Raw genomic sequence first — 26990 nt, 5'->3', positions numbered from 1 at the left:
AAGAACCTAAAAACACTTCTAAGGATACGAGTAATCTCAGCCCTCAGCAATGGAAAAACTGCTGCTACATACCATACCTTACTGTACAGCAATACTTTAATAACAATCGCCCGTTGCAATAATGTTAAGTGATAAGGCCGTAACATCCCCAACCGACGTTCCACGCGTTCCACCAGTCTCAACGAATTCGCCTCCCTAGCCTCCCGTATGGTCGCCCCATACAAAATGCCACATATTAATAGCTGCCCTTCCTGCCTTCTCACCACGTCACAGTCCCAATTAACTCTGTCTCTTCACGCCCCCAGCCCCATGATCTTTGTTTTCTCAACGTTTACCGTCATACCTGTCGCCCCTCCAAACATGCAAACCACCCCTCCCAGCTCTCTCAATCTTGTTCCCTTCCGGACTAGGAGTGTCGTGTCATCCACGTAACCTAACCTGAATGTCACCTACATAATGTTTATGTGTCACTTATTCCATATTTCCACATACTGGGTTTGCTCACAGATATACTAGTTGTTTGTGCTTGCGCTGTTCGACCCTTGGGTTCACTTCAGTCACAATGGAACGACTGTACGATTTTCTTAATGATTCATGTTTGATTTGCAACTCTGTGTCCAGCAGTTTAAAAAATGCGATAGTGTTGGCACAAATTTTGTCTTGTTTTGCGTAAAATGTATTTGTGTGTTCTGTAATTTGTTGATAAAACTGTGTGTGTGTGTGTGTGTGTGTGTGTGTGTGTGTGTGTGTGTGTGATCCAATGTGTATGGCTGAATTAGTAATTTCCTACCACCACGACAATAACAGCTTACCTATTTCGAAGTAATGAACAATGTAACCAATGACGGTGGTAATGTTGACAGTCGGGGGAGGACTCCAGACCACAAGAATGGTTTTAGATGTGGTCTCATTTACTTGGATATTGACGGGCGCCTTAGGCATGTTAGATGGGACGTCCACAGTAAGTAGAAAACCTTCCGATGCTACACCAACCCAGTTCTTCACCACACACTGGTAGAAGCCCTGCATGAAGAAAGGCTCTCTCAGTAAAGTCAGACTCTTCTCATTTGTATAACTGGATTAGAAACCGACAAGTTCATCAATAAAACACTTGTACAACATTGGGGTATCTTTATTCTAGAAAAGTTTCGCCAGACAGTTGCTTCTTCAGTCCAATGCAGAGAATAACAGTGGAAGACGAGGATGAGTTTGAGGGACTGATTACCTCAAACTCGATCCTACGTCCACAAAGCGCGAGACAGACACTTTGCTTGCCTAAATCTAAAACACGAATAGCTGCCACAACTGCACCAGTTGACAGGTAAGTTAACTGGAAATGGAAAACAGAAGACGGTTCAGTCTGATAATACAGGGTGTTTCAAAATACTGGACCCAATTTCAAAGCAGACTGCTTTGAAATAGGGTATATCATTTTAAAACACCCTGTAGTCGAAGACGGACAGAAAAACCATCCACTTACTGTTTACAAACTGCTGGTGAGTTAGATATAAATAGTTAAGACACACCTTGTAGAACAAGATTTTACTGGGACAACGTTTCGCTTTATGGAGCATTATTAAGTTTCTCATTTCATATACAATAATAAGATTTTTACTCAATATTCCAATTAAAATGCAGTTAGAGAGTAAATTTGATTTACAATGATGATAATATGTGCGTTTCTGCGTAATATAACAATTCTGTTATTTATACGTTTTCTGAAGTAAAACGTCAATTACTTCCGTCGAAATCAGGAATAAAAACAAGCTTTCTCTCGGTTTTCTTTATCAAGTTATGTCTTGGTTAAACACTACACAGAGCGAAACGTTGGCCCAGTGAAAACTTCCTCTACACAGTGTGTTTACATTCAGTCTTGCGGATTAGCTGTAAAAGATACATGAAATGTAAATATGTGTTTAGTAAATATGAGGTAGGCAGTACTCACACTGTCCCCGATCCTGATGTCAGTGATGACCAACTGTTGCTTGGTGGAGTTCTTCTCTGAGGCGATGGTGTGGAATTTGTGTCTTGCGGAGACCGGGATGGAGACACCGTTTCTGTACCAGCTGATCTCCGGGGAAGGTAGGCCTTCAGTGGAGCAAGTGATGCGTACCACAGACTCCCCATTGCGTATAGGTTTGGATAGGTTCCCTATATTATTCCTGAGTGACATAGTGACCTCCACGCACGGCGCCTTGAGTACTGACAGCTCAATCATCTGTAAGAGCAGGGAACAAATAGGTGAGTACAAATAGGAAGGGCGTTTGTCTGGTGCTCAGCACCAGACAAACGCTGAATGACCCACATGGGTTTAGCGCTTAACGTAAATTTTTAATCTGTAAGTGGATAGCTTCAGCATCTGTGTGTGTGTGAGTGTGTGTGTGTGTGTGTGTGTGTGTGTGTGTGTGTGTGTGTGTGTGTGTGTGTGTGTGTGTACGTGTGTTTCTGTCTGTCCGTCTATCTGTCTATATGATCTCTGTATCTGTTTGTATCTGTCTGTCTGTCTGTCTCTCTCTCTTTCTCACGGTACCTGCGTGACGGGGTTCCTGTGTACATCATTGACGACGGAACAGTTGTAGACAGCTGCGTCTTCCTCCTGCACCTGCAGGAACACCAGTGATCCCTGACCCTCCTTCCTAACTCCCCCGGTACGAATGGGACGGTCATCTGAAACGGAACACCTAGTCAACACATGAAACACAGGAATGGAACACCTAGTCAACACATGAAAATTTGCAACTGAGCACATGAAACACAGGAACACCTCAACACATGAAACACAGGAATTGAGCACATGAAACACAAGAATTGAACACATGAAACACAAAAACACCTCAACACGTGAAACACAGGAAATAAACACATGAAACACGGGAAATGAACACATGAAACACAAGAACTGAACACATGAAACAGAGGAATACCTCAACACATGAAACACAGGAACACCTCAACACATGAAATACATTAACTGAACACATGAAGCACATTAACCCCTCGTCAACACAGAAATTGAACACATCCCCAACACATGAGACACAACCTAGTAATACATGAAACACAGGAACTTAACACCTCGTCAACACATGAAACGGGAACTGAATACATCGCCAATATATGAAAAGCAACTTAGTCAACACATGAAGCACAGGAACGGAATACCTCGTCAACATATGAAACACAGGCACTGAACACCTGGTCAACACATCAAACACAGGAGCGGAACACCTACTCAACACATGAAACACAGGCAGACAACATACGGGTCAAATGCTTTCCTTAATATAATAATAATAATTATTATAATTATTATTATTATTATTATTATTATTATTACTATTATTATTATTATTATTATTATTATTATTATTATTATTATTATTAAAAGGCTCACGGTGTGTGAGTCTTATTAAGAGTAGATAATACATTCACTTAATTGTGGTGGTGCGGATGATGGGAAGACTCACCTATCCTGGACCAGTGTAGAGACACTCACCTATCCTGGACCAGTGTAGAGACACTCACCTATCCTGGACCAGTGTAGAGACACTCACCTATCCTGGACCAGTGTAGAGACACTCACCTATCCTGGACCAGTGTAGAGACACTCACCTATCCTGGACCAGTGTAGAGACACTCACCTATCCTGGACCAGTGTAGAGACACTCACCTATCCTGGACCAGTGTAGAGACACTCACCTATCCTGGACCAGTGTAGAGACACTCACCTATCCTGGACCAGTGTAGAGACACTCACCTATCCTGGACCAGTGTAGAGACACTCACCTATCCTGGACCAGTGTAGAGACACTCACCTATCCTGGACCAGTGTAGAGACACTCACCTATCCTGGACCAGTGTAGAGACACTCACCTATCCAGGACCAGTGTAGAGACACTCACCTATCCTGGACAATTGTAGAGACACTCACCTATCCTGGACCAGTGTAGAGACACTCACCTATCCTGGACAAGTGTAGAGACACTCACCTATCCTGGACCAGTGTAGAGACACTCACCTATCCTGGACCAGTGTAGAGACACTCACCTATCCTGGACCAGTGTAGAGACACTCACCTATCCTGGACCAGTGTAGAGACACTCACCTATCCTGGACCAGTGTAGAGACACTCACCTATCCTGGACCAGTGTAGAGACACTCACCTATCCAGGACCAGTGTAGAGACACTCACCTATCCTGGACAATTGTAGAGACACTCACCTATCCTGGACCAGTGTAGAGACACTCACCTATCCTGGACAAGTGTAGAGACACTCACCTATCCTGGACCAGTGTAGAGACACTCACCTATCCTGGACCACTGTAGAGACACTCACCTATCCTGGACCAGTGTAGAGACACTCACCTATCCTGGACAATTGTAGAGACACTCACTTATCCTGGACCAGTGTAGAGACACTCACCTATCCTGGACCAGTGTAGAGACACTCACCTATCCTGGACCAGTGTAGAGACACTCACCTATCCTGGACCAGTGTAGAGACACTCACCTATCCTGGACCAGTGTAGAGACACTCACCTATCCTGGACAATTGTAGAGACACTCACCTATCCTGGACCAGTGTAGAGACACTCACCTATCCTGGACCAGTGTAGAGACACTCACCTATCCTGGACCAGTGTAGAGACACTCACCTATCCTGGACCAGTGTAGAGACACTCACCTATCCTGGACCAGTGTAGAGACACTCACCTATCCTGGACCAGTGTAGAGACACTCACCTATCCTGGACCAGTGTAGAGACACTCACCTATCCTGGACCAGTGTAGAGACACTCACCTATCCTGGACCAGTGTAGAGGCACTCACCTATCCTGGACCAGTGTAGAGACACTCACCTATCCTGGACCAGTGTAGAGACACTCACCTATCCTGGACCAGTGTAGAGACACTCACCTATCCTGGACCAGTGTAGAGACACTCACCTATCCTGGACCAGTGTAGAGACACTCACCTATCCTGGACCAGTGTAGAGACACTCACCTATCCTGGACCAGTGTAGAGACACTCACCTATCCTGGACCAGTGTAGAGACACTCACCTATCCTGGACCAGTGTAGAGACACTCACCTATCCTGGACCAGTGAAGAGACACTCACCTATCCTGGACCAGTGTAGAGACACTCACCTATCCTGGGCCAGTGTAGAGACATTCACCTATCCTGGACCAGTGTAGAGACACTCACCTATCCTGGACCAGTGTAGAGACACTCACCTATCCTGGACCAGTGTAGAGACACTCATCTATCCGGGACCAGTATCCCTCTCCTGGACCAGTGTAGAGACACTCACCTATCCTGGACCAGTGTAGAGACACTCACCTATCCTGGACCAGTGTAGAGACACTCACCTATCCTGGACCAGTGTAGAGACACTCACCTATCCTGGACCAGTGTAGAGACACTCACCTATCCTGGACCAGTGTAGAGACACTCACCTATCCTGGACACAGTGTAGAGACACTCACCTATCCTGGACCAGTGTAGAGACACTCACCTATCCTGGACCAGTGTAGAGACACTCACCTATCCTGGACCAGTGTAGAGACACTCACCTATCCTGGACCAGTGTAGAGACACTCACCTATCCTGGACCAGTGTAGAGACACTCACCTATCCTGGACCAGTGTAGAGACACTCACCTATCCTGGACCAGTGTAGAGACACTCACCTATCCTGGACCAGTGTAGAGACACTCACCTATCCTGGACCAGTGTAGAGACACTCACCTATCCTGGACCAGTGTAGAGACACTCACCTATCCTGGACCAGTGTAGAGACACTCACCTATCCTGGACCAGTGTAGAGACACTCACCTATCCTGGACCAGTGTAGATACACTCACCTATCCTAGACCAGTGTAGAGACACTCACCTATCCTGGACCAGTGTAGAGACACTCACCTATCCTGGATCAGTGTAGAGACACTCACCTATCCTGGACCAGTGTAGAGACACTCACCTATCCTGGACCAGTGTAGAGACACTCACCTATCCTGGACCAGTGTAGAGACACTCACCTATCCTGGACCAGTGTAGAGACACTCACCTATCCTGGACCAGTGTAGAGACACTCACCTATCCTGGACCAGTGTAGAGACACTCACCTATCCTGGACCAGTGTAGAGACACTCACCTATCCTGGACCAGTGTAGAGACACTCACCTATCCTGGACCAGTGTAGAGACACTCACCTATCCTGGACCAGTGTAGAGACACTCACCTATCCTGGACCAGTGTAGAGACACTCACCTATCCTGGACCAGTGTAGAGACACTCACCTATCCTGGACCAGTGTAGAGACACTCACCTATCCTGGACCAGTGTAGAGACACTCACCTATCCTGGACCAGTGTAGAGACACTCACCTATCCTGGACCAGTGTAGAGACACTCACCTATCCTGGACCAGTGTAGAGACACTCACCTATCCTGGACCAGTGTAGAGACACTCACCTATCCTGGACCAGTGTAGAGACACTCACCTATCCTGGACCAGTGTAGAGACACTCACCTATCCTGGACCAGTGTAGTGACACTCACCTATCCTGGACCAGTGCAGAGACACTCACCTATCCTGGACCAGTGTAGAGACACTCACCTATCCTGGACCAGTGTAGAGACACTCACCTATCCCGGACCAGTGTAGAGACACTCACCTATCCTGGACCAGTGTAGAGACACTCACCTATCCTGGACCAGTGTAGAGATACTCACCTATCCTGGACCAGTGTAGAGACACTCACCTATCCTGGACAAGTGTAGAGTCACTCACCTATCCTGGACCAGTGTAGAGACACTCACCTATCCTGGACAAGTGTAGAGACACTTACCTATCCTGGACCAGTGAAGAGACACTCACCTATCCTGGACAATTGTAGAGACACTCACCTATCCTGGACCAGTGTAGAGACACTCACCTATCCTGGACCAGTGTAGAGACACTCACCTATCCTTGACCAGTGTAGAGACACTCACCTATCCTAGACCAGTGTAGAGACACTCACCTATCCTGGACCAGTGTAGAGACACTCACCTATCCTGGACCAGTGTAGAGACACTCACCTATCCTGGACCAGTGTAGTGACACTCACCTATTCTGGACCAGTGCAGAGACACTCACCTATCCTGGACCAGTGTAGAGACACTCACCTATCCTGGACCAGTGTAGAGACACTCACCTATCCCGGACCAGTGTAGAGACACTCACCTATCCTGGACCAGTGTAGAGACACTCAGCTATCCTGGACCAGTGTAGAGATACTCACCTATCCTGGACCAGTGTAGAGACACTCACCTATCCTGGAGAAGTGTAGAGTCACTCACCTATCCTGGACCAGTGTAGAGACACTCACCTATCCTGGACAAGTGTAGAGACACTTACCTATCCTGGACCAGTGAAGAGACACTCACCTATCCTGGACAATTGTAGAGACACTCACCTATCCTGGACCAGTGTAGAGACACTCACCTATCCTGGACCAGTGTAGAGACACTCACCTATCCTTTACCAGTGTAGAGACACTCACCTATCCTGGACAAGTGTAGAGACTCTCACCTATCAAGGACCAGTGAAGAGACACTCACCTATCCTGGACAAGTGTAGAGACACTTACCTATCCTGGACCAGTGTAGAGACACTCACCTATCCTGGACAATTGTAGAGACACTCACCTATCCTGGACCAGTGTAGAGACACTCACCTATCCTAGACCAGTGTAGATACACTCACCTATCCTGGACCAGTGTAGAGACACTCATCTATCCTGGACCAGTGTAGAGACACTCACCTATCCTGGACCAGTGTAGAGACACTCACCTATCCTGGACCAGTGTAGAGACACTTACCTATCCTGGACCAGTGTACAGATACTCACCTATCCTGAACCAGTGTAGAGACACTCACCTATCCTGGACCAGTGTAGAGACACTCACCTATCCTGGACCAGTGTAGAGACACTCACCTATCCTGGACCAGTGTAGAGACACTCACCTATCCTGGACCAGTGTAGAGACACTCACCTATCCTGGACCAGTGTAGAGACACTCACCTATCCTGGACCAGTGTAGAGACGCTCACTCACCTATCCTGGACCAGTGTACAGAGACACTCACCTATCCTGGACCAGTGTAGAGACACTCACCTATCCTGGACCAGTGTAGAGACACTCTCCTATCCTGGACAAGTGTACAGTGTAGAGACACTCACCTATCCTGGACTAGTGTAGAGACACTCACCTATCCTGGACAATTGTAGAGACACTCACCTATCCTGGACCAGTGTAGAGACACTCACCTATCCTGGACCAGTGTAGAGACACTCACCTATCCTGGACCAGTGTAGAGACACTCACCTATCCTGGACCAGTGTAGAGACACTCACCTATCCTGGACCAGTGTAGAGACACTCACCTATCCTGGACCAGTGTAGAGAAAATCACCTATCCTTGACCTGTGTAGAGACACACACCTATCCTGGACAATTGTAGAGACACTCACCTATCCTGGACCAGTGTAGAGACACTCACCTATCCTGGACCAGTGTAGAGACACTCACCTATCCTGGACCAGTCTAGAGACACTCACCTATCCTGGACCAGTGTAGAGACACTCGCCTTTCCTGGACCAGTGTAGAGACACTCACCTATCCTGGACCAGTGTAGAGACGCTTACCTATCCTGGACCAGTGTAGAGATACTAACCTATCCTGGACCAGTGTAGAGACACTCACCTATCTTGGACCAGTTTAGAGACACTCACCTATCCTGGACCAGTGTAGAGACAATCACCTATCCTGGACAAGTGTAGAGACACTGACCTATCCTGGACCAGTGTAGAGACACTCACCTATCCTGGACTAGTGTAGAGACACTCACCTATCCTGGACTAGTGTAGAGACACTCACCTATCCTGGACAATTGTAGAGACTCTCACCTATCCTGGACCAGTGTAGAGACACTCACCTATCCTGGACCAGTGTAGAGACACTCACCTATCCTGGATCAGTGTAGAGACACTCACCTATCTTGGACCAGTGTTGAGACACTCCCCTATCCTGGACCAGTGTAGAGACACTCACCTATCCTGGACCAGTGTAGAGACACTTACCTATCCTGGACCAGTGTGGAGATACTCACCTATTCTGGACCAGTGTAGAGACACTCACCTATCCTGGACCAGTGTAGAGATACTCACCTATCCTGGACCAGTGTAGAGACACTCACCTATCCTGGACCAGTGTAGAGACACTCACCTATCCTGGACCAGTGTAGAGACACTCACCTATCCTGGACAAGTGTAGAGACACTCACCTATCCTGGACCAGTGTAGAGACACTCACCTATCCTGGACCAGTGTAGAGATACTCACCTATCCTGGACCAGTGTAGAGACACTCACCTATCCTGGACCAGTGTAGAGACACTCACCTATCCTGGACCAGTGTAGAGACACTCACCTATCCTGGACCAGTGTAGAGACACTCACCTATCCTGGACCAGTGTAGAGACACTCACCTATCCTGGACCAGTGTAGAGACACTCAGCTATCCTGGACCAGTGTAGAGACACTCAGCTATCCTGGACCAGTGTAGAGACACTCACCTATCCTGGACCAGTGTAGAGACATTCACCTATCCTGGACCAGTGTAGAGACACTCACCTATCCTGGACCAGTGTAGAGACACTCACCTATCCTGGACCAGTGTAGAGACACTCACCTATCCTGGACCAGTGTAGAGACACTCACCTATCCAGGACCAGTGTAGAGACACTCACCTATCCTGGACAATTGTAGAGACACTCACCTATCCTGGACCAGTGTAGAGACACTCACCTATACTGGACCAGTGTAGAGACACTCACCTATCCTGGACCAGTGTAGAGATACTCACCTATCCTGGACCAGTGTAGAGACACTCACCTATCCTGGACAAGTGTAGAGTCACTCACCTATCCTGGACCAGTGTAGAGACACTCACCTATCCTGGACAAGTGTAGAGACACTTACCTATCCTGGACCAGTGAAGAGACACTCACCTATCCTGGACAATTGTAGAGACACTCACCTATCCTGGACCAGTGTAGAGACACTCACCTATCCTGGACCAGTGTAGAGACACTCACCTATCCTTTACCAGTGTAGAGACACTCACCTATCCTGGACAAGTGTAGAGACTCTCACCTATCCTGGACCAGTGAAGAGACACTCACCTATCCTGGACAAGTGTAGAGACACTTACCTATCCTGGACCAGTGTAGAGACACTCACCTATCCTGGACAATTGTAGAGACACTCACCTATCCTGGACCAGTGTAGAGACACTCACCTATCCTAGACCAGTGTAGATACACTCACCTATCTTGGACCAGTGTAGAGACACTCATCTATCCTGGACCAGTGTAGAGACACTCACCTATCCTGGACCAGTGTAGAGACACCCACCTATCCTGGACCAGTGTAGAGACACTTACCTATCCTGGACCAGTGTACAGATACTCACCTATCCTGAACCAGTGTAGAGACACTCACCTATCCTGGACCAGTGTAGAGACACTCACCTATCCTGGACCAGTGTAGAGACACTCACCTATCCTGGACCAGTGTAGAGACACTCATCTATCCTGGACTAGTGTAGAGACACTCACCTATCCTGGACCAGTGCAGAGACACTCACCTATCCTGGACCAGTGTAGAGACGCTCACCTATCCTGGACCAATGTAGAGACACTCACCTATCCTGGACCAGTGTACAGACACTCACCTATCCCGGACCAGTGTAGAGACACTCACCTATCCTGGACCAGTGTAGAGACACTCACCTATCCTGGACCAGTGTAGAGATACTCACCTATCCTGGACCTGAGTAGAGACACTCACCTATCCTGGACAAGTGTACAGACACTCACCTATCCTGGACCAGTGTAGAGACACTCACCTATCCTGGACTAGTGTAGAGACACTCACCTATCCTGGACAATTGTAGAGACACTCACCTATCCTGGACCAGTGTAGAGACACTCACCTATCCTGGACCAGTGTAGAGACACTCACCTATCCTGGACCAGTGTAGAGACACTCACCTATCCTGGACCAGTGTAGAGACACTCACCTATCCTGGACCAGTGTAGAGACACTCACCTATCCTGGACCAGTGTAGAGAAAATCACCTATCCTTGACCTGTGTAGAGACACACACCTATCCTGGACAATTGTAGAGACACTCACCTATCCTGGACCAGTGTAGAGACACTCACCTATCCTGGACCAGTGTAGAGACACTCACCTATCCTGGACCAGTGTAGAGACACTCACCTATCCTGGACCAGTGTAGAGACACTCGCCTATCCTGGACCAGTGTAGAGACACTCACCTATCCTGGACCAGTGTAGAGACGCTTACCTATCCTGGACCAGTGTAGAGATACTAACCTATCCTGGACCAGTGTAGAGACACTCACCTATCTTGGACCAGTTTAGAGACACTCACCTATCCTGGACCAGTGTAGAGACAATCACCTATCCTGGACAAGTGTAGAGACACTGACCTATCCTGGACCAGTGTAGAGACACTCACCTATCCTGGACTAGTGTAGAGACACTCACCTATCCTGGACTAGTGTAGAGACACTCACCTATCCTGGACAATTGTAGAGACTCTCACCTATCCTGGACCAGTGTAGAGACACTCCCCTATCCTGGACAAGTGTAGAGACACTCACCTATCCTGGATCAGTGTAGAGACACTCACCTATCTTGGACCAGTGTTGAGACACTCCCCTATCCTGGACCAGTGTAGAGACACTCACCTATCCTGGACCAGTGTAGAGACACTTACCTATCCTGGACCAGTGTGGAGATACTCACCTATTCTGGACCAGTGTAGAGACACTCACCTATCCTGGACCAGTGTAGAGATACTCACCTATCCTGGACCAGTGTAGAGACACTCACCTATCCTGGACCAGTGTAGAGACACTCACCTATCCTGGACCAGTGTAGAGACACTCACCTATCCTGGACAAGTGTAGAGACACTCACCTATCCTGGACCAGTGTAGAGACACTCACCTATCCTGGACCAGTGTAGAGATACTCACCTATCCTGGACCAGTGTAGAGACACTCACCTATCCTGGACCAGTGTAGAGACACTCACCTATCCTGGACCAGTGTAGAGACACTCACCTATCCTGGACCAGTGTAGAGACACTCACCTATCCTGGACCAGTGTAGAGACACTCACCTATCCTGGACCAGTGTAGAGACACTCAGCTATCCTGGACCAGTGTAGAGACACTCAGCTATCCTGGACCAGTGTAGAGACACTCACCTATCCTGGACCAGTGTAGAGACATTCACCTATCCTGGACCAGTGTAGAGACACTCACCTATCCTGGACCAGTGTAGAGACACTCACCTATCCTGGACCAGTGTAGAGACACTCACCTATCCTGGACCAGTGTAGAGACACTCACCTATCCAGGACCAGTGTAGAGACACTCACCTATCCTGGACAATTGTAGAGACACTCACCTATCCTGGACCAGTGTAGAGACACTCACCTATCCTGGACCAGTGTAGAGACACTCACCTATCCTGGACCAGTGTAGAGACACTCACCTATCCTGGACCAGTGTAGAGACACTCACCTATCCTGGACCAGTGTAGAGACACTCACCTATCCTGGACAATTGTAGAGACACTCACTTATCCTGGACCAGTGTAGAGACACTCACCTATCCTGGACCAGTGTAGAGACACTCACCTATCCTGGACCAGTGTAGAGACACTCACCTATCCTGGACCAGTGTAGAGACACTCACCTATCCTGGACCAGTGTAGAGACACTCACCTATCCTGGACAATTGTAGAGACACTCACCTATCCTGGACCAGTGTAGAGACACTCACCTATCCTGGACCAGTGTAGAGACACTCACCTATCCTGGACCAGTGTAGAGACACTCACCTATCCTGGACCAGTGTAGAGACACTCACCTATCCTGGACCAGTGTAGAGACACTCACCTATCCTGGACCAGTGTAGAGACACTCACCTATCCTGGACCAGTGTAGAGACACTCACCTATCCTGGACCAGTGTAGAGACACTCACCTATCCTGGACCAGTGTAGAGGCACTCACCTATCCTGGACCAGTGTAGAGACACTCACCTATCCTGGACCAGTGTAGAGACACTCACCTATCCTGGACCAGTGTAGAGACACTCACCTATCCTGGACCAGTGTAGAGACACTCACCTATCCTGGACCAGTGTAGAGACACTCACCTATCCTGGACCAGTGTAGAGACACTCACCTATCCTGGACCAGTGTAGAGACACTCACCTATCCTGGACCAGTGTAGAGACACTCACCTATCCTGGACCAGTGTAGAGACACTCACCTATCCTGGACCAGTGAAGAGACACTCACCTATCCTGGACCAGTGTAGAGACACTCACCTATCCTGGACCAGTGTAGAGACACTCACCTATCCTGGACCAGTGAAGAGACACTCACCTATCCTGGACCAGTGTAGAGACACTCACCTATCCTGGACCAGTGTAGAGACATTCACCTATCCTGGACCAGTGTAGAGACACCCACCTATCCTGGACCAGTGTAGAGACACTCACCTATCCTGGACCAGTGTAGAGACACTCACCTATCCTGGACCAGTGTAGAGACACTCACCTATCCTGGACCAGTGTAGAGACACTCACCTATCCTGGACCAGTGAAGAGACACTCACCTATCCTGGACCAGTGTAGAGACACTCACCTATCCTGGACCAGTGTAGAGACATTCACCTATCCTGGACCAGTGTAGAGACACCCACCTATCCTGGACCAGTGTAGAGACACTTACCTATCCTGGACCAGTGTACAGATACTCACCTATCATGAACCAGTGTAGAGACACTCACCTATCCTGGACCAGTGTAGAGACACTCACCTATCCTGGACCAGTGTAGAGACACTCACCTATCCTGGACCAGTGTAGAGACACTCATCTATCCTGGACTAGTGTAGAGACACTCACCTATCCTGGACCAGTGCAGAGACACTCACCTATCCTGGACCAGTGTAGAGACGCTCACCTATCCTGGACCAATGTAGAGACACTCACCTATCCTGGACCAGTGTACAGACACTCACCTATCCCGGACCAGTGTAGAGACACTCACCTATCCTGGACCAGTGTAGAGACACTCACCTATCCTGGACCAGTGTAGAGATACTCACCTATCCTGGACCTGAGTAGAGACACTCACCTATCCTGGACAAGTGTACAGACACTCACCTATCCTGGACCAGTGTAGAGACACTCACCTATCCTGGACTAGTGTAGAGACACTCACCTATCCTGGACAATTGTAGAGACACTCACCTATCCTGGACCAGTGTAGAGACACTCACCTATCCTTGACCAGTGTAGAGACACTCACCTATCCTGGACCAGTGTAGAGACACTCACCTATCCTGGACCAGTGTAGAGACACTCACCTATCCTGGACCAGTGTAGAGACACTCACCTATCCTGGACCAGTGTAGAGAAAATCACCTATCCTGGACCTGTGTAGAGACACACACCTATCCTGGACAATTGTAGAGACACTCACCTATCCTGGACCAGTGTAGAGACACTCACCTATCCTGGACCAGTGTAGAGACACTCACCTATCCTGGACCAGTGTAGAGACACTCACCTATCCTGGACCAGTGTAGAGACACTCGCCTATCCTGGACCAGTGTAGAGACACTCACCTATCCTGGACCAGTGTAGAGACGCTTACCTATCCTGGACCAGTGTAGAGATACTAACCTATCCTGGACCAGTGTAGAGACACTCACCTATCTTGGACCAGTTTAGAGACACTCACCTATCCTGGACCAGTGTAGAGACAATCACCTATCCTGGACAAGTGTAGAGACACTGACCTATCCTGGACCAGTGTAGAGACACTCACCTATCCTGGACTAGTGTAGAGACACTCACCTATCCTGGACTAGTGTAGAGACACTCACCTATCCTGGACAATTGTAGAGACTCTCAACTATCCTGGACCAGTGTAGAGACACTCACCTATCCTGGACCAGTGTAGAGACACTCACCTATCCTGGATCAGTGTAGAGACACTCACCTATCTTGGACCAGTGTTGAGACACTCCCCTATCCTGGACCAGTGTAGAGACACTCACCTATCCTGGACCAGTGTAGAGACACTTACCTATCCTGGACCAGTGTGGAGATACTCACCTATCCTGGACCAGTGTAGAGACACTCACCTATCCTGGACCAGTGTAGAGATACTCACCTCTCCTGGACCAGTGTAGAGACACTCACCTATCCTGGACCAGTGTAGAGACACTCACCTATCCTGGACCAGTGTAGAGACACTCACCTATCCTGGACAAGTGTAGAGACACTCACCTATCCTGGACCAGTGTAGAGACACTCACCTATCCTGGACCAGTGTAGAGATACTCACCTATCCTGGACCAGTGTAGAGACACTCACCTATCCTGGACCAGTGTAGAGACACTCACCTATCCTGGACCAGTGTAGAGACACTCACCTATCCTGGACCAGTGTAGAGACACTCACCTATCCTGGACCAGTGTAGAGACACTCACCTATCCTGGACCAGTGTAGAGACACTCAGCTATCCTGGACCAGTGTAGAGACACTCAGCTATCCTGGACCACTGTAGAGACACTCACCTATCCTGGACCAGTGTAGAGACATTCACCTATCCTGGACCAGTGTAGAGACACTCACCTATCCTGGACCAGTGTAGAGACACTCACCTATCCTGGACCAGTGTAGAGACACTCATCTTTCCTGGACCAGTGTAGAGACACTCACCTATCCTGGACCAGTGTAGAGACACTCACCTATCCTGGACCAGTGTAGAGACACTCACCTATCCTGGACCAGTGAAGAGACACTCACCTTTCCTGGACCAGTGTAGAGACACTCACCTATCCTGGACCAGTGTAGAGACACTCACCTATCCTGGACCAGTGTAGACACACTCACCTATCCTAGACCAATGTAGAGACACTCACCTATCCTGGACCAGTGTAGAGACACTCACCTATCCTGGACCAGTGTAGAGACACTCACCTATCCTGGACCAGTGTAGTGACACTCACCTATCCTGGACCAGTGCAGAGACACTCACCTATCCTGGACCAGTGTAGAGACACTCACCTATCCTGGACCAGTGTAGAGACACTCACCTATCCCGGACCAGTGTAGAGACACTCACCTATCCTGGACCAGAGTAGAGACACTCACCTATCCTGGACCAGTGTAGAGATACTCACCTATCCTGGACCAGTGTAGAGACACTCACCTATCCTGGACAAGTGTAGAGTCACTCACCTATCCTGGACCAGTGTAGAGACACTCACCTATCCTGGACAAGTGTAGAGACACTTACCTATCCTGGACCAGTGAAGAGACACTCACCTATCCTGGACAATTGTAGAGACACTCACCTATCCTGGACCAGTGTAGAGACACTCACCTATCCTGGACCAGTGTAGAGACACTCACCTATCATTGACCAGTGTAGAGACACTCACCTATCCTGGACAAGTGTAGAGACTCTCACCTATCCTGGACCAGTGAAGAGACACTCACCTATCCTGGACAAGTGTGGAGACACTTACCTATCCTGGACCAGTGTAGAGACACTCACCTATCCTGGACAATTGTAGAGACACTCACCTATCCTGGACCAGTGTAGAGACACTCACCTATCCTAGACCAGTGTAGAGACACTCACCTATCCTGGACCAGTCTAGAGACACTCATCTATCCTGGACCAGTGTAGAGACACTCACCTATCCTGGACCAGTGTAGAGACACCCACCTATCCTGGACCAGTGTAGAGACACTTACCTATCCTGGACCAGTGTACAGATACTCACCTATCCTGAACCAGTGTAGAGACACTCACCTATCCTGGACCAGTGTAGAGACACTCACCTATCCTGGACCAGTGTAGAGACACTCACCTATCCTGGACCAGTGTAGAGACACTCACCTATCCTGGACTAGTGTAGAGACACTCACCTATCCTGGACCAGTGCAGAGACACTCACCTATCCTGGACCAGTGTAGAGACGCTCACCTATCCTGGACCAATGTAGAGACACTCACCTATCCTGGACCAGTGTACAGACACTCACCTATCCCGGACCAGTGTAGAGACACTCACCTATCCTGGACCAGTGTAGAGACACTCACCTATCCTGGACCAGTGTAGAGATACTCACCTATCCTGGACCTGAGTAGAGACACTCACCTATCCTGGACAAGTGTACAGACACTCACCTATCCTGGACCAGTGTAGAGACACTCACCTATCCTGGACTAGTGTAGAGACACTTACCTATCCTGGACAATTGTAGAGACACTCACCTATCCTGGACCAGTGTAGAGACACTCACCTATCCTGGACCAGTGTAGAGATACTCACCTATCCTGGACCAGTGTAGAGACACTCACCTATCCTGGACCAGTGTAGAGACACTCACCTATCCTGGACCAGTGTAGAGACACTCACCTATCCTGGACCAGTGTAGAGAAAATCACCTATCCTGGACCTGTGTAGAGACACACACCTATCCTGGACAATTGTAGAGACACTCACCTATCCTGGACCAGTGTAGAGACACTCACCTATCCTGGACCAGTGTAGAGACACTCACCTATCCTGGACCAGTGTAGAGACACTCACCTATCCTGGACCAGTGTAGAGACACTCGCCTATCCTGGACCAGTGTAGAGACACTCACCTATCCTGGACCAGTGTAGAGACGCTTACCTATCCTGGACCAGTGTAGAGATACTAACCTATCCTGGACCAGTGTAGAGACACTCACCTATCCTGGACCAGTGTAGAGACACTCACCTATCCTGGACTAGTGTAGAGACACTCACCTATCCTGGACTATTGTAGAGACACTCACCTATCCTGGACAATTGTAGAGACTCTCACCTATCCTGGAACAGTGTAGAGACACTCACCTATCCTGGACCAGTGTAGAGACACTCACCTATCCTGGATCAGTGTAGAGATACTCACCTATCCTGGACCAGTGTAGAGACACTCACCTATCCTGGACCAGTGTAGAGACACTCACCTATCCTGGACCAGTGTAGAGACACTCATCTATCCTGGACCAGTGTAGAGACACTCACCTATCCTGGACCTGTGTAGAGACACTCACCTATCCTGGACCAGTGTAGAGATAATCACCTATCCTGGACCAGTGAATAGACACTCACCTATCCTGGACCAGTGTAGAGACACTCACCTATCCTGGACCAGTGTAGAGACAATCACCTATCCTGGACAAGTGTAGACACTCACCTATCCTGGACCATTGTAGAGACACTCACCTATCCTGGACCAGTGTAGAGACACTCACCTATCCTAGACCAGTGTAGAGACACTCACCTATCCTGGACCAGTGTAGAGACACTCACCTCTCCTGGACCAGTGTAGAGACACTCACCTATTCTGGACAAGTGTAGAGACACTCACCTATCCTGGACCAGTGTAGAGACACTCACCTATCCTGGAAAAGTGTAGAGACACTCACCTATCCTGGACAAGTGTAGAGACATTCACCTATCCTGGACCAGTGTAGAGACACTCACCTATCCTGGACCAGTGTAGAGACACTCTCCTATCCTGGACCAGTGTAGAGACACGTATCCTGGACAAGTGTAGAGACACTCACCTATCCTGAACCAGTGTAGAGACGCTCACCTATCCTGGACAAGTGTAGACACTCACCTATCCTGGACCAGTGTAGAGACACTCACCTATCCTGGACAAGTGTAGAGACACTCACCTATCCTGGACCAGTGTAGAGACATTCATCTATCCTGGACAAGTGTAGAGACACTCATCTATCCTGGACCAGTGTAGAGACACTCACCTATCCTGGACCAGTGTAGAGACACTCACCTATCCTGGACCAGTGTAGAGACACTCACCTATCCTGGACCAGTGTAGAGACACTCACCTATCCTGGACCAGTGTAGAGACACTTACCTATCCTAGAATATTGTAGAGATACTCACCTATCCTGGACCAGTGAAGAGACACTCACCTATCCTGGACCAGTGTAGAGATACTCACCTATCCTGGACCAGTGTAGAGACATTCACCTATCCTGGACCAGTGTAGAGACACTCACCTATCCTGGACCAGTGTAGAGACACTCACCTATCCTGGACCAGTGTAGAGACACTCACCTATCCTGGACCAGTGTAGAGACACTCACCTATCCTAGATAAGTGTAGAGACACTCACCTATCCTGGACCAGTGTAGTGACACTCACCTATCCTGGAAAAGTGTAGAGACACTCTCCTATCCAGGACCATTGTAGAGACACTCACCTATCCTAGACCAGTGTAGAGACACTCACCTATCCTGGACCAGTGTAGAGACACTCACCTATCCTGGACAAGTGTAGAGGCACTCACCTATCCTGGTCCAGTGTAGAGACACTCACCTATCCTGGAAAAGTGTAGAGACACTCACCTATCCTGGACAAGTGTAGAGACACTCACCTATCTTGGACCAGTGTAGAAACACTCACCTATCCTGGAGAAGTGTAGCGACACTCACCTATCCTGGACAAGTGTAGCGACACTCACCTATCCTGGACCAGTGTAGAGACACTCACCTATCCTGGACCAGTGTAGAGACACTCACCTATCCTGGAGCAGTATAGAGACACGTATCCTGGACAAGTGTAGAGACACTCACCTATCCTGGACCAGTGTAGAGACACTCACCTATCCTGGACAAGTGTAGACACTCACCTATCCTGGACCAGTGTAGAGACACTCACCCATTCTGGACAAGTGAAGAGACACTCGCCGATCCTGGACCAGTGTAGAGACATTCATCTATCCTGGACAAGTGTAGAGACACTCACCTATCCTGGACCAGTGTAGAGACACTCACCTATCCTGGACCAGTGTAGAGACACTCATCTATCCTGGACCAGTGTAGAGACACTCACCTATCCTGGACCAGTGTAGAGACACTCATCTATCCTGGACCAGTGTAGAGACATTCACCTATCCTGGACCAGTGTAGAGACATTCATCTATCCTGGACAAGTGTAGAGACACTCACCTATCCTGGACCAGTGTAGAGACACTCACCTATCCTGGACCAGTGCAGAGACATTCATCTATCCTGGACAAGTGTAGAGACACTCACCTATCCTGGACCAGTGTAGAGACACTCACCTATCCTGGACCAGTGTAGAGACACTCATCTATCCTGGACCAGTGTAGAGACACTCACCTATCCTGGACCAGTGTAGAGACACTCATCTATCCTGGACCAGTGTAGAGACATTCACCTATCCTGGACCAGTGTAGAGACATTCATCTATCCTGGACAAGTGTAGAGACACTCACCTATCCTGGACCAGTGTAGAGACACTCACCTATCCTGGACCAGTGTAGAGACACTCATCTATCCTGGACCAGTGTAGAGACATTCACCTATCCTGGACCAGTGTAGAGACACTTACCTATCCTGGACCAGTGTAGAGACATTCACCTATCCTGGACAAGTGTAGAGACACTCATCTATCCTGGACCAGTGTAGAGACATTCACCAATCCTGGACCAGTGTAGAGACACTCACCTATCCTGGACCAGTTTAGAGACATTCACCTATCCTGGACAAATGTAGAGACACTCACCTATTCTGGACCAGTGTAGAGACACTCACCTATCCTCGACAAGTGTAGAGACACTCACCTATCCTGGACTAGTGTAGAGACACTTACCTATCCTGGACCAGTGTAGAGACATTCACCTATCCTGGACAAGTGTAGAGACACTTATCCTGGACAAGTGTAGAGACACTCACCTATCCTGGACCAGTGTAGAGACATTCACCTATCCTGGACCAGTGTAGAGACACGTATCCTGGACAAGTGTAGCGACACTCACCTATCCTGGACCAGTGTAGAGACACTCACCTATCCTGGACAAGTGTAGACACTCACCTATCCTGGACCAGTGTAGAGACACTCACCTATCCTGGATCAGTGTAGAGACACTCACCTATCCTGGACCAGTGTAGAGACATTCATCTATCCTGGACAAGTGTAGAGACACTCACCTATCCTGGACCAGTGTAGAGAAACTCACCTATCCTGGACCAGTGTAGAGACATTCATCTATCCTGGACCAGTGTAGATACATTCACCTCTCCTGGACCAGTGTAGAGACACTCATCTATCCTGGACAAGTGTAGAGACACTCACCTATCCTGGACCAGTGTAGAGACACTCACCTATCCTGGTCCAGTGTAGAGAGACTCACCTATCCTGGACCAGTGTAAAGACACTCACCTATCCTGGACAAGTGTAGAGACACTCACCTATCCTAAACCAGTGTAGAGAAACTCACCTATCCTGGACCAGTGTAGAGACACTTACCTATCCTGGACCAGTGTAGAGACATTCACCTATCCTGGACCAGTGTAGAGACACTCACCTATCCTGGACAAGTGTAGAGACACTCTCCTATCCTGGACAAGTGTAGAGACATTCACCTATTCTGGACAAGTGTAGAGAAACTCACCTATCCTGGACCAGTGTAGAGACACTCACATATCCTGAACCAACGTAGCGGCGACACTCACCTATCCTAGACCAGTGTAGAGACACTCACCTATCCTGGACCAGTGTAGAGACATTCACCTATCCTGGACAAGTGTAGAGACACTCACCTATCCTGGACCAGTGTAGAGACACTCACCTATCCTGGAGCAGTGTAGAGACACTCACCTATCCTGGACCAGTGTAGAGACACTCACCTATCCTGGACCAGTGTAGAGACACTCACCTATCCTGGACCAGTGTAGAGACACTCACCTATCCTGGAGCAGTGTAGAGACACTCACCTATCCTGGACCAGTGTAGAGACACTCACCTATCCTGGACCAGTGTAGAGACACTCACCTATCCTAGACCAGAGTAGTTGATGAAGGCTGATGTCATCAGTAATGCACTCCAGGACTGCCCGCTGCCCCACCTCCACTACCACCTTGGAAGGCACTGCCAGCAAGGTGGGTCTGAGGGCATGCTGGCTCTCACCTGACTCCACCACCAGGTGACCCCCAGGACTTGGGAACGCCTTCTTCAGCAGAGGGTTGACTGCTAGGCAACTGTGCAACGGAATTATTATTTCATTTATCTTTATTAAATTAACAGTATATTAATAACGTAAAAATAATACAAGTAATTATTATTATTATTATTATTAGTAGTAGTAGTAGTAGTAGTAGTGGTAGTAGTAGTAGTAATAGTAGCATTTTTATTAGTAGTATTTTATTACTGTTACCATGTGTATGTTTATTTTTATCAAATAATTATAGTAATAAGAAGATAAATAAAAAGCTTTGGAGTGAGATTTATAGGTGTTTGAGAAAGCCTAGGAAACAAATGGATCTGGCTGTTAATAATAGAAAATGTGAGTTAGTAGAAGAGTTGGAGGTACTGGGAAGATGGTAGGAATATTTTGAGGAATTGTTAAATGATGAAGAGAGGAAAACTGTGATTTCATGCATTGGCCAGGGAGGTTTAACATCTCTTAGGAGTGAGGAAGAGCCAGATGTGAGAGAGGGGCTTCTACTACTACGACTACTACTACTACTACCACCAGTAACCCATTCCTTGGGTATTACCTACTTCCACTGGGGAATCCCGCCTACTAGTGACTATGCCCTCGTCTGCTACCCGTCCCTTTTCACCTGACGCCAGAGAGAGAGAGAGAGAGAGAGAGAGAGAGAGAGAGAGAGAGAGAGAGAGAGAGAGAGAGAGAGAGAGAGAAGAGAGAGAGAGAGAGAGATAGAGAGAGAGAGAGAGGGAGGGAGGGAGAGATAATGGAGTAGTGACAATATAACACTACTCCTGGAGCTGCCGTCAGACTTAATATTGCAGATGTAACACTCACTACGAGCTTCATATAAAGGGAAATAAAACCTGACTGTATTGCCTATGAAGATTATAAAGAAAGCTCTCTTATGAAGGTAATCTATATAATGCGATTATATATATATATATATATATATATATATATATATATATATATATATATATATATATATATATATATATATATATATATATAATATATATATATATATATATATATATATATATATATATATATATATATATATATATATATATATATATATATATATATATATATATATATATATATATATATATATATATGTATATCTCGGAATGGGAACTTGACTCGGAAATTTCTACTTTTCATAGTACTTTCTCTTGTCTTGGCTACCCTTCCGATTTCATAACATAGCCGATCGTTCTCTTGTCTTGGCTACCCTTCCGATTTCATAACATAGCCGATCGTTCTCTTGTCTTGGCTGCCCTTCCGATTTCATAACATAGCCGATCTTTCTCTTGTCTTGGCTAACCTTCCGATTTCATAACATTGCCGATCGTTCTCTTGTCTTGGCTAATCTTCACGTGCTAAACTGACTTTCTTCTCAACCAAACTCTAAGGGTAACCCCATTAGCAGGCATCTTGGATTATTTTTACTCAGTTTCCCCAGGACTCCAGAGTGACACTCAATTATTAATCCTGACACCTGAATAACTCTCACTCTGCTGACTGCAGTTACGCGTTGCAAAATTCCAGGTTCAGGAGAAAAGGTCTAACATCAAAACTAGAATTTTTCTCGGGTCTAGTAGTACAGATTATTATTATTATTATTAGTAGTAGTAGTAGTAGTAATAGTAGTAGTAGTAGTAATAGTAGTAGTAGTAGTAATAGTAGTAGTAGTAGCAATAGTAGTATTTTTATTATTATAATTTTTGACGTGAAAGTGCAAAACCCAAATGGATGACCCAACGCTAGCGTTAGGAGAGACGCTAATTGTTTAAATAAAAGAGCATTTTGTATCACCGGATAATTACCTTTGATGGTGGTGGGATTAACCGTGTCCACGTGAGCCTTTTGTAATTAGTGTGCTTTAGCGTGTTAAAATCATGGAAATAATGCCAAATAAAGGAAATCTTGCCAAATAGGGAGACACTCACTATTGAGGTTAGTACCAATTAGGGAGAATCTTGCCAAATAGGGAGACTGACACTAGTGAGATTAGTGTCAAATAGACTCGCACCACAGTGAAATTTATGCTAAATAGGAACAATCGAGCCCAAAATATGGGCAGAGAAAATCGAGTCAAATAACTTTAAATCGCACTGGATTAACGGTAAAGACTACTGACACGTTGCTAAATGGAACACATTTGCAACACTTGCATATCTTGATGGCATTAAAGACACTCACATGTTGGCAACACTTGCATATCTTGATGGCATTAAAGACACTCACATGTTGGCAACACTTGCATATCTTGATGGCATTAAAGACACTCACATGTTGGCAACACTTGCATATCTTGATGGCATTAAAGACACTCACATGTTGGCAACACTTGCATATCTTGATGGCATTAAAGACACTCACATGTTGGCAACACTTGTATATCTTGATGGCATTAAAGACACTCACATGTTGGCAACACTTGCATATCTTGATGGCATTAAAGACACTCACATGTTGGCAACACTTGCATATCTTGATGGCATTAAAGACACTCACATGTTGGCAACACTTGCATATCTTGATGGCATTAAAGACACTCACATGTTGGCAACACTTGCATATCTTGATGGCATTAAAGACACTCACATGTTGGCAACACTTGCATATCTTGATGGCATTAAAGACACTCACATGTTGGCAACACTTGCATATCTTGATGGCATTAAAGACACTCACATGTTGGCAACACTTGTATATCTTGATGGCATTAAAGACACTCACATGTTGGCAACACTTGCATATCTTGATGGCATTAAAGACACTCACATGTTGGCAACACTTGCATATCTTGATGGCATTAAAGACACTCACATGTTGGCAACACTTATCTTATTCACCAGATTATTATTATAATTAAATAAAGCACTAAACCGACAAGGGTCGTACAGCGCTGATTAATCGGATCAAGTCATAACATAATTTACATATAATACTTTGGATTCATGTATTTTAGATACATAGTATAGAGTTGGTTCTAGGATATTCAGTGCAAGGAGTAGTGAAGGCTCGATCCACTGTCCGCTAAAAGCTTCCAGAAAATTGATTGGTAATGACTTAATAATTCAGCAGCAGCCAGTGACACTGGTTACTGTAATACTGAGCTTAATAACTAGAGTAAATTTTTTATTACTGAGTGAATTTTGATGATTAAGTGGGTTTTGATGAGTGTTCTAGTGGATGTTGATGAATAAGTGGATTTTGATGATTGTTTAAGTGGATTTTGATGAATGAGTGGATTTTGATGACTGGGAGGATTTTGATGATTGCTTGAGTGGATTTCAGCGACTGTTTATGTGGATTTTAATGACCGAGTCAGTGGACTTCGATGATTGTTTGAATTGACTGTGATGATTTTTCAGTGAGTTTTGATGAATGAGTCAATTCTGTTGATTTAGACTAGATTTTGCCACAGAAGTGGCTAGTTTATTGTACACCCCATATCCATCCTGCGAAAGGTAAAGAATGAGCATATGGATACACAAAAGGCCTAGGAACTAGACCTTAAAAGGGTTTAAAAGAGTACATCTGAATTTATATCTACAGTTCACTTATCTGTTACAAGCAATTATAGGAAGGGTACTTAATACATCTGCTATCTTATTTTCATTAATAAGATATCTTGGCACGTCACGTAGGTTATTATACTATCTCTATATTCCTCAATAAGTGGACAATGTCAAACTGCCAGAAGTATCTGTAACCAAGCCTAAGCCTGTTCATATTGCAAGTTGCTCCATAAACGTACTTATCGACGTGCATGTTGTGGTAGTGGATTATAGATCTGCTCAGGCTTCTAATTGCATTCTTATAACACTCAATTTCATTATTTACTTCTCTAGTAATATTATTCCTAATGCTAGACACAGATACACCAAAGTTATATTCTACATTTTCTTCGTGTTATTTTTCTTGACTAACATATCAACTCTGTCATGAAGGAATAATCCAATGTGTAATGGGATCCATAGCAATTGTACAGTAATTCCTTTATCCCGGATTTTTGAGTATCTGTACCTGGCTTCTCCAATGAGCATGTTGTTAGAGTCATATGTGAGTCAAGAGCCTTGAGAAATGACACAGAATCAGTAATAATCAGAGTCAAGCTGAGTGCCATAAGTTAGCTTTAGCACCATTAGAATGGCAAACATTTAACTTTGCAGTGTAGATGCCCAGTTGTTACTTCTTATGCCTAGCTTAACAAAGTTGGCATTGCAGGTTTTAAACACTAGTGTCGGCATGCCTCTGGCAAGACTGTTAAAGGGTCAACCTGCCTTAGGGGAAACGGCCGATGTGTTGATAAACAATTTTTTAATGATTCTTTACGTGGAATTTGAGGATTGAACATAAGCTCGTACCTGTATACTCCAGCGTCCTGTTGCTTAATGTTGGTGATCTGCAACACCTCTTTTGTGGGCTGGTAATATCTGTGGGAGAGTGTGAGAGAGTGTTACACACTTGCTGGACAAGGCGAGGGCTGAGGGAGTGTATATATACGGTGTTAAACACTTATAATAATAATAATAGCAGTAATAATAATAATAATAATAACAATAATAATAATAATAGCAGCAATAATAATAATAATAATAATAATAATAATAATAATAATAATAATAATAATAATAATAATAATAATAATAATAGCAATAATAATAAAAATAATAGCAGCAATATTAATAATAATAATAATAATAGCAGTAATAATAATAATAATAGCAGTAATAATAATAAAAGCAATAATAATAATAATAATAATAATAATAA

General features: G+C 46.4%; 1 protein-coding gene across 3 annotated transcripts in view; it reads right to left on the bottom strand.

Moving 5' to 3' along the window:
* Positions 1–26990, bottom strand: part of LOC128700583 (protogenin-like) — a 792820-nt gene that overhangs the window by 50216 nt on the left and 715614 nt on the right. For all 3 annotated transcript variants that reach the window (XM_070098862.1, XM_070098863.1, XM_070098864.1), the window contains exons 5-9: positions 26582–26650; positions 22040–22245; positions 2531–2667; positions 1946–2218; positions 813–1023 (exon numbers count right to left, since the gene is read on the bottom strand). In XM_070098862.1, coding sequence (XP_069954963.1) covers positions 813–1023; positions 1946–2218; positions 2531–2667; positions 22040–22245; positions 26582–26650 — 896 coding nt within the window. The remainder of the gene's footprint in view (positions 1–812; positions 1024–1945; positions 2219–2530; positions 2668–22039; positions 22246–26581; positions 26651–26990) is intronic.

Source organism: Cherax quadricarinatus, chromosome 65 (genome assembly GCF_038502225.1).
Source record: "Cherax quadricarinatus isolate ZL_2023a chromosome 65, ASM3850222v1, whole genome shotgun sequence".
Taxonomy (NCBI): Eukaryota; Metazoa; Arthropoda; class Malacostraca; order Decapoda; family Parastacidae; genus Cherax; species Cherax quadricarinatus.
Note: the sequence above shows the minus strand (reverse complement) of the source record. Positions and strands in the feature narration are given on the sequence as shown.